The sequence below is a fragment of the Lagenorhynchus albirostris genome, chromosome 14 (genome assembly GCF_949774975.1).
Source record: "Lagenorhynchus albirostris chromosome 14, mLagAlb1.1, whole genome shotgun sequence".
NCBI classification, from domain to species: Eukaryota; Metazoa; Chordata; class Mammalia; order Artiodactyla; family Delphinidae; genus Lagenorhynchus; species Lagenorhynchus albirostris.
Window position 1 is genome coordinate 81,047,947 of NC_083108.1, and position 12,353 is coordinate 81,060,299.

The 12,353-nt window shown below is 59.3% G+C and overlaps 1 protein-coding gene across 4 annotated transcripts in view; it reads left to right on the plus strand.

The window, feature by feature from the left end:
* Positions 1-11,663, plus strand: part of MLXIP (MLX interacting protein) — a 60,308-nt gene extending 48,645 nt beyond the window's left edge. For 2 of the 4 annotated variants that reach the window (XM_060122077.1, XM_060122078.1), the window contains exons 9-17: positions 87-741; positions 1,171-1,292; positions 1,394-1,610; positions 3,495-3,622; positions 4,191-4,292; positions 4,387-4,514; positions 4,711-4,834; positions 6,227-6,356; positions 6,944-11,663. In XM_060122077.1, the coding sequence (XP_059978060.1) occupies positions 87-741; positions 1,171-1,292; positions 1,394-1,610; positions 3,495-3,622; positions 4,191-4,292; positions 4,387-4,514; positions 4,711-4,834; positions 6,227-6,356; positions 6,944-7,065 (1,728 nt within the window). In that variant the 3' untranslated portion in view covers positions 7,066-11,663. The remainder of the gene's footprint in view (positions 1-86; positions 742-1,170; positions 1,293-1,393; positions 1,611-3,494; positions 3,623-4,190; positions 4,293-4,386; positions 4,515-4,710; positions 4,835-6,226; positions 6,357-6,943) is intronic. The other 2 variants (XR_009534934.1, XM_060122079.1) reach the window with 2 other exon arrangements.
* Positions 11,664-12,353: the final 690 nt, after the last annotated feature.

Sequence of the window (12,353 nt, forward strand, 5' to 3'; positions counted from 1 at the left end):
GCGAGCAGTGTGACCGCTGGAGAGTGACAGCGAGCAGTGTGACTCTAGCGTTCGTTCCTCACTTCTTCTCTTCCTTCCTTCCTTAGGAGAGCATCCTGCCAACCACCGCTCTGCCCACCCCGAGCCTCCCTGACGGCTTCATTGCACCCCCTGCAGCCACGGCCCTGGACCCCACGAGTGGGCAGGGCTGTGAACACACCTCCCAGCCGGGGGACCCCTTTCTCCAGCCCGCAGATTTAGGTCCCTCTGCACCACCACTGAGTGTCCCGCAGCCCTTCTTGCCCGTGTTCACCATGCCTTTGCTGTCGCCCAGCCCAGCCCCTGCCCCTGCTTCCCCCGTCTTGCCATTAGGCCCTCCTCCCGCCACTGCCCTGAACCCCCCGACTCCCCCTGCCTTCCTGCAGCCACAGAAGTTTGCCGAAGTCAGCAAGTCGCCCCCTGTCATCACCCACACGGCCTCTGCCACCCTCACCCACGACGCCTCTGCCACCACCTTCAGCCAGAGCCAGGGCCTCATCATCACGACCCACTATCCCACCCCCTCCGTGTCCCCCTGTGGCCTGGCGCTGTCTCCGGTCAGCCGGCCACCAACCGTTGGGCCTCCTCAACCTCGTTTAACTTTCGTGCACCCCAAGCCCGTATCATTGCCTGGGGGAAGGCACAAGCAGCCCCCCAAAATAGTGCCTGCTCCCAAACCAGAGCCCATGTCCTTGGTATTGAAGAATGCTTGCCTCGCCCCAGGTGAGTCAGGTGGAGGGAAGCAAGTGGGAATCTCCCCCTGCCCTCATCCCCTGCCGGGATGTTTCCCATCCCCAGGCTTGCAAACTCGTGACACACACATTGTGATAGGAGACAGAAGGGTTATGAAAGACTACATGTGTAGATCTAGCCTGTTTTTTCTATTCTATGTTGTTCTTTTAGTTAGTCTCAACCCAGTTTGAAAAAAACATGGTCCTGGTCATCTCTTTCCCGGGTCTGTAATCTGTCTCCTCCAAGGAGAAGCTGCAAAAAAGTAGCTTTGTCTCCATGCCCTGCAGCAAGGAGGTGACGTCTCAGTGGCAGCAGAGGGGTCGTGTGCTGCTCCTAGGCACCCCCCCCTCCCTGTGCAGCCTGGTCAGCCCTGGGGCCCCCAGGTGGGCCGCCACTCTCACCTCCCCCTTGTTCTGGCAGCTGCCTTTTCAGGACAGCCCCAAGCAGTGATCATGACCTCAGGCCCTCTGAAGAGAGAAGGGATGTTGGCTTCCACCGTGTCCCAGTCCAACATGGTCATCACGCCCGCTGCCATCGCCAGGGTGAGTGGCCCAGACAGGCCCTGAGCATCCTATAACCTTGGGTGGCCCTCACCCAGCATGACTGTGGTTGGGGGTGACCTCTCTCCCCTGTGTCCCCTCAGGCTCCTGGGGTCACAGAGTTCCACAGCGGCATCCTGGTGACAGACCTTGGCCACGGCACGGGCAGCCAGCCTGCTCCCATCTCCCGGCTCTTCTCTCCCAGCACAGTGCCGGACTCCCTGGTAAAGGGCGAGCAGGTCCCACCACATGGGGGCATCGCCCAGGTCCCTGCCACAGGTGCCAGTGAGTCTGCTGTCTGGTTGGAACGGTTGGGACCGCGTGAGTGGAGTGACGGGCCCACTCTGGACTGGGGAGGCTGCCGATGGTGCCCGGGATTGAGCCTGGGTTTCCAGGCCGGGTGGTGAGAAGCTGCCAGTGGCCCAGGCTAGGGAAACGCTCGGCAAAGGGCAGAATAAACCAGGGAAAGCAGCCGGCGCATTGCAGTGCAGGCAGTTCGTGTGCTCGCAGAGACATCGCTCAGCCTCCTTCAGAAAGGCCCGGCTCTGATGGGGATTTCCCTGGGGGTCCAGTGGTGGAGACTCTGTGCTGCCAACGCAGGGGGTGCAGGTTCATTCCCTGGTCAGGGACTAAGATCCCATATGCCATGCGAAGTGACCAAAAAAGATTTTTAAAATTTAAAAAGAAAAAAGAAAGGCCTGGCTCTGAGCTGCCAGTTCTGATCCACAAAAGGGATTGAGTGGGGCTTCCCTGGTGGCGCAGTGGTTATGAATCCGCCTGCCAATGCAGGGAACACGGGTTCGAGCCCTGGTCCGGGAGGATCCCACATGCCACAGAGCAGCTGAGCCTGAGCTCCACAACTGCTGAGCCCGCGCTCTAGAGCTGCAAGCCACAACTACTGAAGCCCATGTGCCTAGAGTCTGTGCTCTGCAGCAAGAGAAGCCACCGCAATGAGAAGCCCACACGCCGCAACGAGGAGTAGCCCCCGCTCACCACAACTAGAGAAAGCCCATGCACAGCAACAAAGACCCAACACAGCCAAAAATAAATAAATAAATTAAATAAATTAAAAATAAAAAAGGAATTGAGGGGTCCGCGTCGACAGTTTCCAGAAAGCATGAGCCTGGTGTTGCCGTAGCCACAGGAGCCCCCGGCCTTGTCCGGCACTGGCCGGTCTTCCCCTCCCCCACGGTGTGCCGGCACCACGCCTCGGGAGCCCCCTTCCTTCCTCCCCAGCTTGGTCTTCCGTCGGTGAGGTGGCCGGGGTAGGACTGATATTGCCCAGTGACGTCGGAAGAGCTGAGAGGTCAGGGTAGATGATCTTCCCGAGGCTGTGCTGCTGCGGGTTGGGGAGAAGCCAGGCACCAGGTCGGAGGGAGACCAAGGTGTCTTCCTGTCTCAGGTAAAACCATGGCAGCTGCTGCCGGCACCCTGTGCAGAGGCGTCTTCCCGAGGTGGAGTGCAGGACACGGGGGGAGGCTCTCTGCTTACAGCGGTCAGACAGGGACTTGTCCCAGGACAGGCTCTGAAGAATAAGGACCCTCATCTGGGAAGATACAGACGCAGACTGGCTATGAGTCAGGCCCTGGAATACTGTATGGGGCTCCGGCTCAGGGAAACGGCGCCTTGTCCACTGAGGCGGGTCCCTGGAGGTTAGAGCCTTGAGAGCAGGGTAGGGAGAAGAGCCGAGCAGAGGGACTGAGCCTGAGGCATCTGGGCTGTGAAGCGGGACTGACCGGGAGGGTCAGGGAGGGGCTTCCTGCGGGTGTCTCTGGAGCCTGGGCCACAGGTTTCTTCTACCATGTTCTTTGTGGGTAAAATAGCGCTTTGGTTTTTTTTTCTTCCTTTGGTTTTTTTAATTAAAAAATGTCAGGGGTGGGTACAATTGAAAAAGGTGTGAGAAAACATATATGTAGAAATTAAAGAACAAAAAAAAAAACAGAACATGTAGCCGTATGCTCGCCACCCAGGGTGAGAACTACAGCCTTGCAGACACCGAGGGGCCTTGCAGAGGGGCCCCTGGTGGCCCAGGAGGCAGGCCTCCTCTCAGCCCCCAGACCTGTGACTGCAGCGTCCAGCTGGCGTCCGTCAGGCCTAACGGAACCCACCTCCTTTTCTGCTCTGGGGCTGCCATGGAGGTTCAGGGTGGGTGTCGTGTGCAGCTGGTGCAGCCTGGTCCCTAAGGGGAGTCTCTGCTCTTCTCAGGTCGAGACTGCCCGAACTCAGGGCAGGCCTCTCCGTGTGCTTCAGAACAGAGCCCCAGTCCTCAGTCTCCCCAGAACAACTGCTCAGGGAAATCTTCTGCAGACCCCAAAAATGTGGCTGCTTTAAAGGTACCTGTTGGGTCTTGATTCCCTTGGAAGGATGGGGAGGCAAGGAGAAGCGCATCAAGGGCTTTGGGGATGACTGCGGCCCTTACTAGAGACGCACTGGAAAGAACCGTGGGCTTGAGGGGTGTCCCACGCCAGGCTGGGGCGGCATCAGAAAGAGGGAGGTTTGCTGCTTTAACCTTGAGCCTGGTGGCCCCTCCCACCCCCCACCTACCCCCAGCCCCGTGGCGACAGTGGCCCTCAGCCCAGGAGCCAGCGTTGAGCCCTGTGGAGCAGAGGGAGGAGGCGGCAGCTGTCAGAACTGGGTCCAGGTGTGAGGGTGGCTGGGGGGGGGCCGAAGCAGCAGCCTCGGGCCCTTGCTGTGCTCTCTCCTGCAGGGATGGTTTTCTAGTCCCGTCCTGTCCCTCTCCTGGCTCCCGCTGGAGGCTTTTAGCTTCCTGTCGCCCCTCCTTCCACATAGCTCTCTAGAGGCCTCAGGGTCCCAATCTGCCCCTAATCTGGGCAGCAGGTGGGGGTGGGATGGGGAGGGGAGGGGTCCCTGTGTCACAGTGACGGGTCGATTTCCCAACAGAACCGGCAGATGAAGCACATTTCAGCCGAGCAGAAAAGGCGCTTCAACATCAAGATGGGCTTTGACACCCTCAACAGCTTGATCTCTAATAACACCAAGCTGGTGAGTGGCCGGAGGGCGGGGAGGGCCGACAGGATGGGCGGACATGGCGGGCTCGCCGCGCCCGCCGCCGCCCTGACCCGGCCGCCCCTTGCAGACCAGCCACGCCATCACGCTGCAGAAGACCGTGGAGTACATCACCAAGTTGCAGCAGGAGCGCAGCCAGATGCAGGAGGAGGCCCGGCGGCTGCGAGAGGAAATCGAGGAGCTCAACACCACCATCATGTGAGGCTGGGCCTGGGGGCTCAGGTGGCACCCCGTCCTCACTGGCACGGCACAGGGGGGGCACTCATCGCTGGTGGAGGCCTCTGCTTAGCGCTGCAGCCCTTGCCCTCCTCCTTCTCCCCAGGCTCCCCGCCTGGGCCTGCCCACTTGGCCCCCAGCCACGCTGAGCTTCCTTGGACTCTTCCTGTCGTTTCAGCTCCTGCCAGCAGCTGCTCCCTGCCACGGGCGTCCCCGTCACCCGGCGCCAGTTTGATCACATGCGAGACATGTTTGACGAATATGTGAAAAGCCGGACTCTGCAGAATTGGAAGTTCTGGATTGTATCTTTGGGTTTTCTTTGCTCATCCCCCATCCCCCCACGCAGTGCACTAGAACCGCAGACACTGACCCGTCAGTTGCTTTAGAAGATGCTCTAAACGGTTGTCACTGAGTTTGTCAAGACAGGTAATGCTAGTTTCTGTCTTGAGAGGGAGGGGCCCGGCCGGGCCCACGGTGTGGAGCAGGCTGTCCTTGGTGCCCGCCCAGGCTTGGGGCTCCCTGGGGACCTGGAACAGGCGCCCTCTGCGCTCTGAGTCCTTGAGAAGTAAAGACAAGGCTGGAGCCACTGGCAGAAGCAATAAGGTGGGAAGGAGGTGGGATCTGGTCTAACACGTCCTGGCACCAGCTCCGTCCTGGCAGCGGCGGGGAGTGTGGTACCACCCGATACCAGGGCTCACAAAGCGACTAAGTGGCAGAGCCTGGATTTGAAGCCAGTTCCCTCCAGGCTGTTTTCTGCGTTTGTGCCGCAGGGCCTTGACTGCTGTAACGAGGCTCGGATACCTGAGTGCTGGGCTCTGTCTCTGGGGCCAAGGCCTCCCTGCACTTGGCCTTCCAGATGTCAGCAGGGCCCTTATGGGGGAAGGCTCTGCCCTTGTCACTCCCCACCCAGCCACCGCTGTGCCTCTGAGTGGACAGCGTGCACAGGGGTGGGGTCGGTCGCCGTGCCTGGGCCTGGGGTCTGACGGGCTGTGGAGGGGGTCACGTGGGAGGACGGATGCTCCAGCCTCAGCTCTGACAGGGCGGGTGGTGTCTGTGTGCACTAAAGGGCGGGTTTTAAAGGAAGAGACGGCAGACACCAGCTCCAGTCCCCCAACTTTGCTCTGGTCCTGGTCCTTGAGTGGAGCTGGCATGAGTCAGAACCTCTGTGGTCAGTGGCAGGTTCCTTGGCATCAGGCTGAGTGTGGTGACTGTGGTCGCCACCTGGGCTCAGGAACAGTTAGGGACCTCTCTCTGTTTCTCCCTCGCTCTCTCTCCCCTCTCTCTCTCTCTCTGTCTCTCCCTCTCTGTTTCTCCCCCCCCCCCCCGTCTCCCTCTGTCTCTCTCTGTCTCTCCCTCCCTCTCTCTCTCTGTCTCTCTCCCTCTCTCTCTGTCTCTCCCTCTCTTTGTCTCTCCCTCCCTCTCTCTCTCTGTCTCTCTCTCTCCCTCTCTCTCTCTGTGCTTCTGTCTCCCTCTGTCTCTCTGTCGCTCCTTCCCTCTCTCTCTCTGTCTCTCCCTCCCTCTCTCTCTCTCTGTCTCTCTCTCCCTCTCCTTCCCCCTCTCCCCACCCCATGCCCCGTCACAACTATGCACAGTTACTTGCCAGTCCTGAGGGGAGTTGGTCATGGGCAAGCCTGTGACTGGACTTCGTTCTCTCCACGCTCGCTTCCCTTTTCTTTAACCTGCGTGCTGTGCAGTTCAGCGTCATCATCAAGCCGCTGTTTGAGTCCTTCAAGGGTGTGGTGTCCAGCAGCAGCCTGGAGGAGCTGCACCGGACGGCGCTGTGCTGGCTAGACGAGCACTGCTCTCTGCCGGTTCTCAGGCCGAGTGAGTGGGGCCGTGTGGGCTTGGACGCGGGCAGGGCTGCCGAAAACCCAGGCTCTGCTGCAGGTGACCTGCAGACAGCTGGGGCAGGGAGGCGAGGCCGAGCCAGAGGCGCCCCTGCAGGGTGGGGGGCGCGGGCTCCCAGAGCCTCTCCTCAACTTCCTGCCACCTCCGTGTGCCCCTTTGATCAGATCTAGCTCGCATTTAGTGAGCACCTACTACTTACCAAGCCACGTATCAGGGATTTTCAGATACATTTTCGTGTTTAATTCTCGTAATAACGAAAAGAGCTGTGGCCGTGTATAGAGGCTGTAGAGGTGTGATGCTAAGACAGGGGAACAAGCAGGAAGAGGTCAGCGTTCCCCGCCCACCCGCAGCGTAGGAGATGGGACTGGGGGAGTCGTCTTAAAGGCAGAGGTGTGAGTGTCCAGACCTCAGGCGAGAGGCTCTCCTGGTGTCCGTGCCTCTCCCGCTTTGGGGGCCTGAGAATCCCCACGCGGGATGTACACACGTAACCGCGTGTTGTGTCCTCTGGGGGCTTGGAGCTCGCACCCCGGCCGTGTCTGCAGGCTACCCCCTCTGTATTGCAGCCGTGCTGAACACCCTCCGGCACCTGAGCACCACCACGTCCATCCTGACGGACCCGTCCCAGCTGCCAGAGCAGGCGGCGGAGGCCGTCACCAGAATGGGCCAGAGATCTGGGGAGTCTTAGCAGTGCTTAGCGGGCACGTGGCCGCGTGAGAAGCCGTGGAGACCCTTCCCGCCTGTGGAGAGGAGGCGGCGGCCCTCACCTCTCCTGATGCGGAGCTTCCGGGCCTCCCTCCGACTGCGGCCCAGCCCGCTCAGAACGCCGCACTCAGGTCTGAAGCAGGTTCGGGTCCTGCCCAGAGCAGTAGCCCAGCTTAGGGAACCCCTTGCTGTGAACTCTGACTCAGCGACCTCTGTCACCGACCTCCCCTTCCCTCGGGGTAGCCCGGGTGAAGGGGAACAAAGGGGAACGCTGCCTGTCCCTGTCCTGTCCTGTCCTGTCCTGCTGGTGGGATGTCGGGGCCACGGCGGCAGTGCGGGGAGCAGACAGGGCAAGAGGGGGCATCACCCGCCCCCCCAAGTTAGGAAACGTGAGGGTCCTTCCCGGCTCCTGTCTGGAGACTTACACACGCTGCCTCCTGTCACCTCTCAGGCGCCCGTGGGGCAGTTGGAAGGCATCCTCCTTCCTGCCCCGACTCTGACCTTGTAGATAGATTGGACGTCTGCTCAGGCTTCGCAGGGCCGGCTGCTGGGGAAACCCCGCAACACACGTGTGCAAAGTGGTGGGTGCGCGTGCCCGCAGACAGGAACGGAAGCACAAGCGATGCGGAGCTGCTGCTGGCTTGGAGGGCCGCTCGGGCGGGACTTCGATCTGTCCTGATCTGGTTCCACTTGGCGTTGCACCTCCGTGGTGACACCGGCCTGAGAATCACGTGGCGGGGCTTAGCTGGGGCCCTGCCTCCTCGTTCTCCACCTGCTTCCGAGCCGCAGCCGGGCGGGCGGCCGTGTTTGATGGTTGCTGCTGGCCCTTCGGGTGCAGTGTGTGAAAGACCAGGCTCCACAGTGCTGCCATCGGCCTGGTCACCTTGTCTGGATTGTCCAGCTGGGAGCCCCAGATCATAACAGTTCCTGGACCAAAGACGCCACCACACCCAGCGTCTGTCTCGTGTTTGGAGGCAGAAGTTGAATGTTGACACCAGGCTCCGAGGTGGCTGCCTCGGAGCTGTCTCTAGGCGGCTCCAGACCAGACTGTAGAGAGTTGTATTCAGATTTGGTCCAGGTGGAGGGGGCAGCAGGCTGTTTCCGGATGTGGGAATTGCACTTGGAAGGGTTCAGAGGAGGGCACGGCAGGAGGGGCGGTCCCGGGCCCGTCCTCCTCTCGGTGTGTCTGCAAGAGCAGCTCTAGATGGAAGGATGCTCTCTAACACTCAGGAAGCCCAGCCAGGGGTACCTCCTCATTGAAAGAATGTGCTTTTCACGTCCTGCTGTGAAGTTCAGAGGCCAGCAGACTTCCCGTTCAACCTCTGACCTCCGGACCCGAGACGGAGACTGGGCAAGCGCTGGGCAGACCAGGAGCCCAGGGGCCCCAGGAGGGGCCGCTGCGGGCCACCCTCTGAAGCTTGGATCATTTCGGAGGCTCCTGCTGGATCCCGGAGGCCTGTGGAAGGTGCTCGGGGGTGCAGGCAGCCCCACCTCAGCCTCGGCTGTCGGAGGACGGAGGCGGGGTCCTCTCTTTGCCGCTGGCCGTGCCACTGCCCCTGCCACGGGTCACGACCGATCACCTGCTTCCTCGTCCGTGCTCCAGCCCCGTCAAGGGCGCCTCAGCGGCACCCCTTCCCCTCCCCAGAACCCGTGTTTACAGGCCTTCGCATCGCTCTCCTGAGGCGCGAGCACGCAGCGAGGCTGGGCCAGCCCTTCGTTTCCACTGGGAGGAGGGACAGGAACTCAGCCTTCCCCCGGAGTGGACACGAGGTCTCCCTCAAAAGTGGAAGAGCACCGTGGTAAGAACTCCGTGAGGCTCAATAGGGAAAAAGGAAAGCCAGAGACGTTCCAGCCATGAGGCCTCGTGGAGGGTCCTGCCCTCGGCCTCGCCCCGTTCCTGTGCCTTCGTTAACTGCGTGGTGGCCGCGGAGCTCGGCCTGGCCATGACCTCTCCGAGATCACTAGCTTTCTCCCCACCCCTTGCTGGGAGTCTTTTTTTTTTTTTTTTTTTTAGCTCCATGGGATATAAAATTGGCCTCTTCCTTCTCTGGCCTACCTCTCCCTCCCTTTGGCTGATGTAATGTTCATGATTCTGTTTTTTAAAATATTTAAGGCTGTTAGGTTGTATGAGGCATTGAAGGCTGTGTGTGTGTGTGTGTGTGTGTGTGTGCGCGCGTGCGTGCGTGTGCGTGTGTGTGTGTGTGTCCCAGCAGACGTTTAACTAGATGCATGTTTTGTTTTGAGCTGTTTCCTTACATCCGTTTCTCTTGGTGCTCACCGTCATGGCTGTAGGGCTGCAGAGCCGTATCTCTTACTACAAACACGTTTGTTTCTTGCCCCGGCAGTTTTCCTGTTGTGGATTCTTGCCTGATGAGTCTGGCCAGACGGGGGCCTACCCTGGACCTCTGTCCTGGGGCCCCAGGCCGGGGTGCAGGGACCCCGGGACCCCCTGCCGACCGCCTCCAGTGGATGCTGTAGTTTGTTTACACTCACTTTCACCCCTCCTGTCCCTCCTCCCGTAAAAGAGACTTAAAAATGCTGACACTTTGGAGAATAAGAAAATCAATCTGAAAAGGAAAAAAAAAAAGCCCGTCTGGCACGTAATCTCTGAAAGTGTTTCTGTGAAACCTTTCTGTGCCGCCACCTCCCTTCCTGCTGCTGGTTGCTGTTGGACACCGTGTGGGAGATGCAGGGAGAGTGGGGCTTTCCGCAGTTGGCTGGCCCGTCCCTCCCTCGGTCTCAGGTGGGTGACATCCAACTGTCACCCCTCTCCCACCAGGCCCCCAACCTGGCTGGGGTTTTCAGGGCACAAGGGAAGAAGCAGCCCCGGCGTCAGGAGTCAGTGTCGATGTGAGCACCAGGTCTCGTTGGGGAGGGACTGGCAGGGCGCTGCGGGTGACCCCGTGCACCCAGCTGCCTCTACTCTGTCCTTGTGACCTGGTCCCGCCTCCCTTTCTAGATAGCGCTCAGCCCTCCAGCTTGTTATTGCTCTGGCCGATAGAAAGAGAAACTTCGATTCTTAGGGGACATGGATCCCAGGGTGGGGGCCGAACCCCTCGTCCCTCCCCAGGTGAAGGGGTGCGGTGGCCTCCTCTCAGCCTGGGCCTCCCCTCCCTGTACAGCCGGCTCTCCACCTGGATGAGTGAGTCCGAGCGGCAGGCTCGTCGTTGTTTTCAAGATCACACGTTCTCACTGTCCAGCTGAACGAGGTCTCATCAGGGTGGAGCTGGGGCTGTCCAGGGGGCCCGTCTGCCCGCGGCCTGCACACTTGCTCAGTGTGGACCCAGCCCCGCGCTGGCTAACCTGCCCCACTTCGGTTCTTTTATCTCACCTGGGCTGCAGGGAGGCAGGCTTGGAACACTGCTTGTCAGAGCAGCTTGGCTTCCTTGGTGGTGGGCCTGCTGAGGAGGGGAGCTGGGGCGCCCCAGTGTGGGCTCAAGGGCAGCAGTGGGCGGGGGTCCTTGGCTCCATGCCCTTGGTGCCTTGTACATGAAAGAGGATTGTCACCACGTCTGAGCACAGATGACAGGACAGGACAGCGAGGGTGGAGGGTGGAGGAGCTTGGACCTTCAACACGTACATTTCAGTGGTCGCGTATCCTTGACCCGCTCAGCAGGCAGGTGTGGGGATCGGAGGGGCTCCAGGAGCAGAGAGAAGCCTCAGGACCCCCCGGGTGCCTCCACACAGATCACCTGCCCTGTTTTCTTTTCCTTCTGACGCCTTGGCTTTCCCAGCTCACCACACAGGGCTGTTTCCTGTCGAGGCTTGTGAAAATAAGCCTTTGATAAAGAAAAGGGAACTTTTCCTGTTGAATGTTGGCTTTATGCGTGTGTGTGTGTGTGCGCGCGCGTGTGCGCTTGCACAAGCCTGTGTGTGTGTTTGTGGGTGTTTACTTAATGGAATTTTATTTTTGTGAAATTCTTTTATAATTATGTAGCAAAATTCAGCTCCATCTCCCAGTCCAACTTTTGGTTCCAGAGTCAACCCTGGGCGTCACTAATTTGAAGAATTCTCTCCTGGGTTTCTGAACGGAGATGCGCCACTGTCAAGAGTTGAGGTTGTGGAGAGGGTTGGGGGAAACAAGTCTGATGCATTTCTGTAGAGTTTACATCCTGCAGTTAAAAGGTAGGAAGGGCTCGACCAGGGTGACACGAAGCCCAGGCTATGTTTTTTGCGAGGGAGCTGAACCGCGGCCTCAGCCTGAGGTGCCCTGCTGCTGCTTTATCTGAATCTGTTCACACGGCTTGTTTTGCTTGTTTTGTAACGCCACAGCTGAAACAGCACGTTCTTTTCCTTTTTTGGGTTTCAGTTCATTGTATAAATGGTTCATTTTTTCTGTTGTGAGCTCTGGTGACTGTGTCAGGCCTCCGGTAGGAGACAGTCACCCCTTGTGGGCAGAAAAACAAAACCCAAGGAGAGTTTTGTGAATCGGAGGCTCCCTCAGGCCTGCACCATCCAGAGACGGCCCTTCATGCTCCACTGTTGAAAAGCGAGTTTCCACCAGCTGTATTCAACACTACAATGCAGTTCAAAAACTATATTTGCATCCAAGACAATAAAAAGCCGTATTTTTTTGAAAAACCTGTGCTGTGTGGTCTTTGCTACCCTGTTGAGCAGTGGAAGAGGTGTTAGTGAGATCAGAGCAGTGATGCTCACGCCTGACTCACTCGTGCTAGCCTTGGGGGAAGTGGGTGCAGCCTGGAGCCGAGGGGCTGGGAGTGAGGAGACAGGCCTGAGGCAGTGGGGCTCCGGAGGTGGCCCTAGAAGACTGCAGTCCTAAAGAGAGGCCTCCGCCGAAAGGCCCGACAGGACAGATTCTGCCCGTGAACTCACCAGGGCCAGGTGCTCCAGGCTTTTCCCAGGTGGACAGAGTCCAGGGGTGCTTGTACAAAGCTACCCGTTTCCTCATGTGGAACTCGGGCAAGCAGCAGCCGCCTTGCCCTCTTTACTGGGTGGGCACGAGGGTCACATGAAGTCACGAGCGTCTGGTGCCCAGAAAGCACAGGTTATCACCAGTGTGGCCAGCACTGGCCCCAGCACAGAGCTGTTGGGGGGGGGGCTGCGTCGCGGTGATGCCCCCGGGAGGGGGGGGGGCCCTGCTGACTGTTGACCCGACACTGTAGACAGAAAATGCTGGGAAGTTGACCAGCAGAGATGTCCCTTTGTTGTGTTGAGATGTTGATGATCTCTGTTTAATCTAAAAGCCTTTCTTTTAGTCCTACCATCTTCCTGTGCCCCCAGCTCCTTGGGGCTGGGCAGGGTGACTGTAAG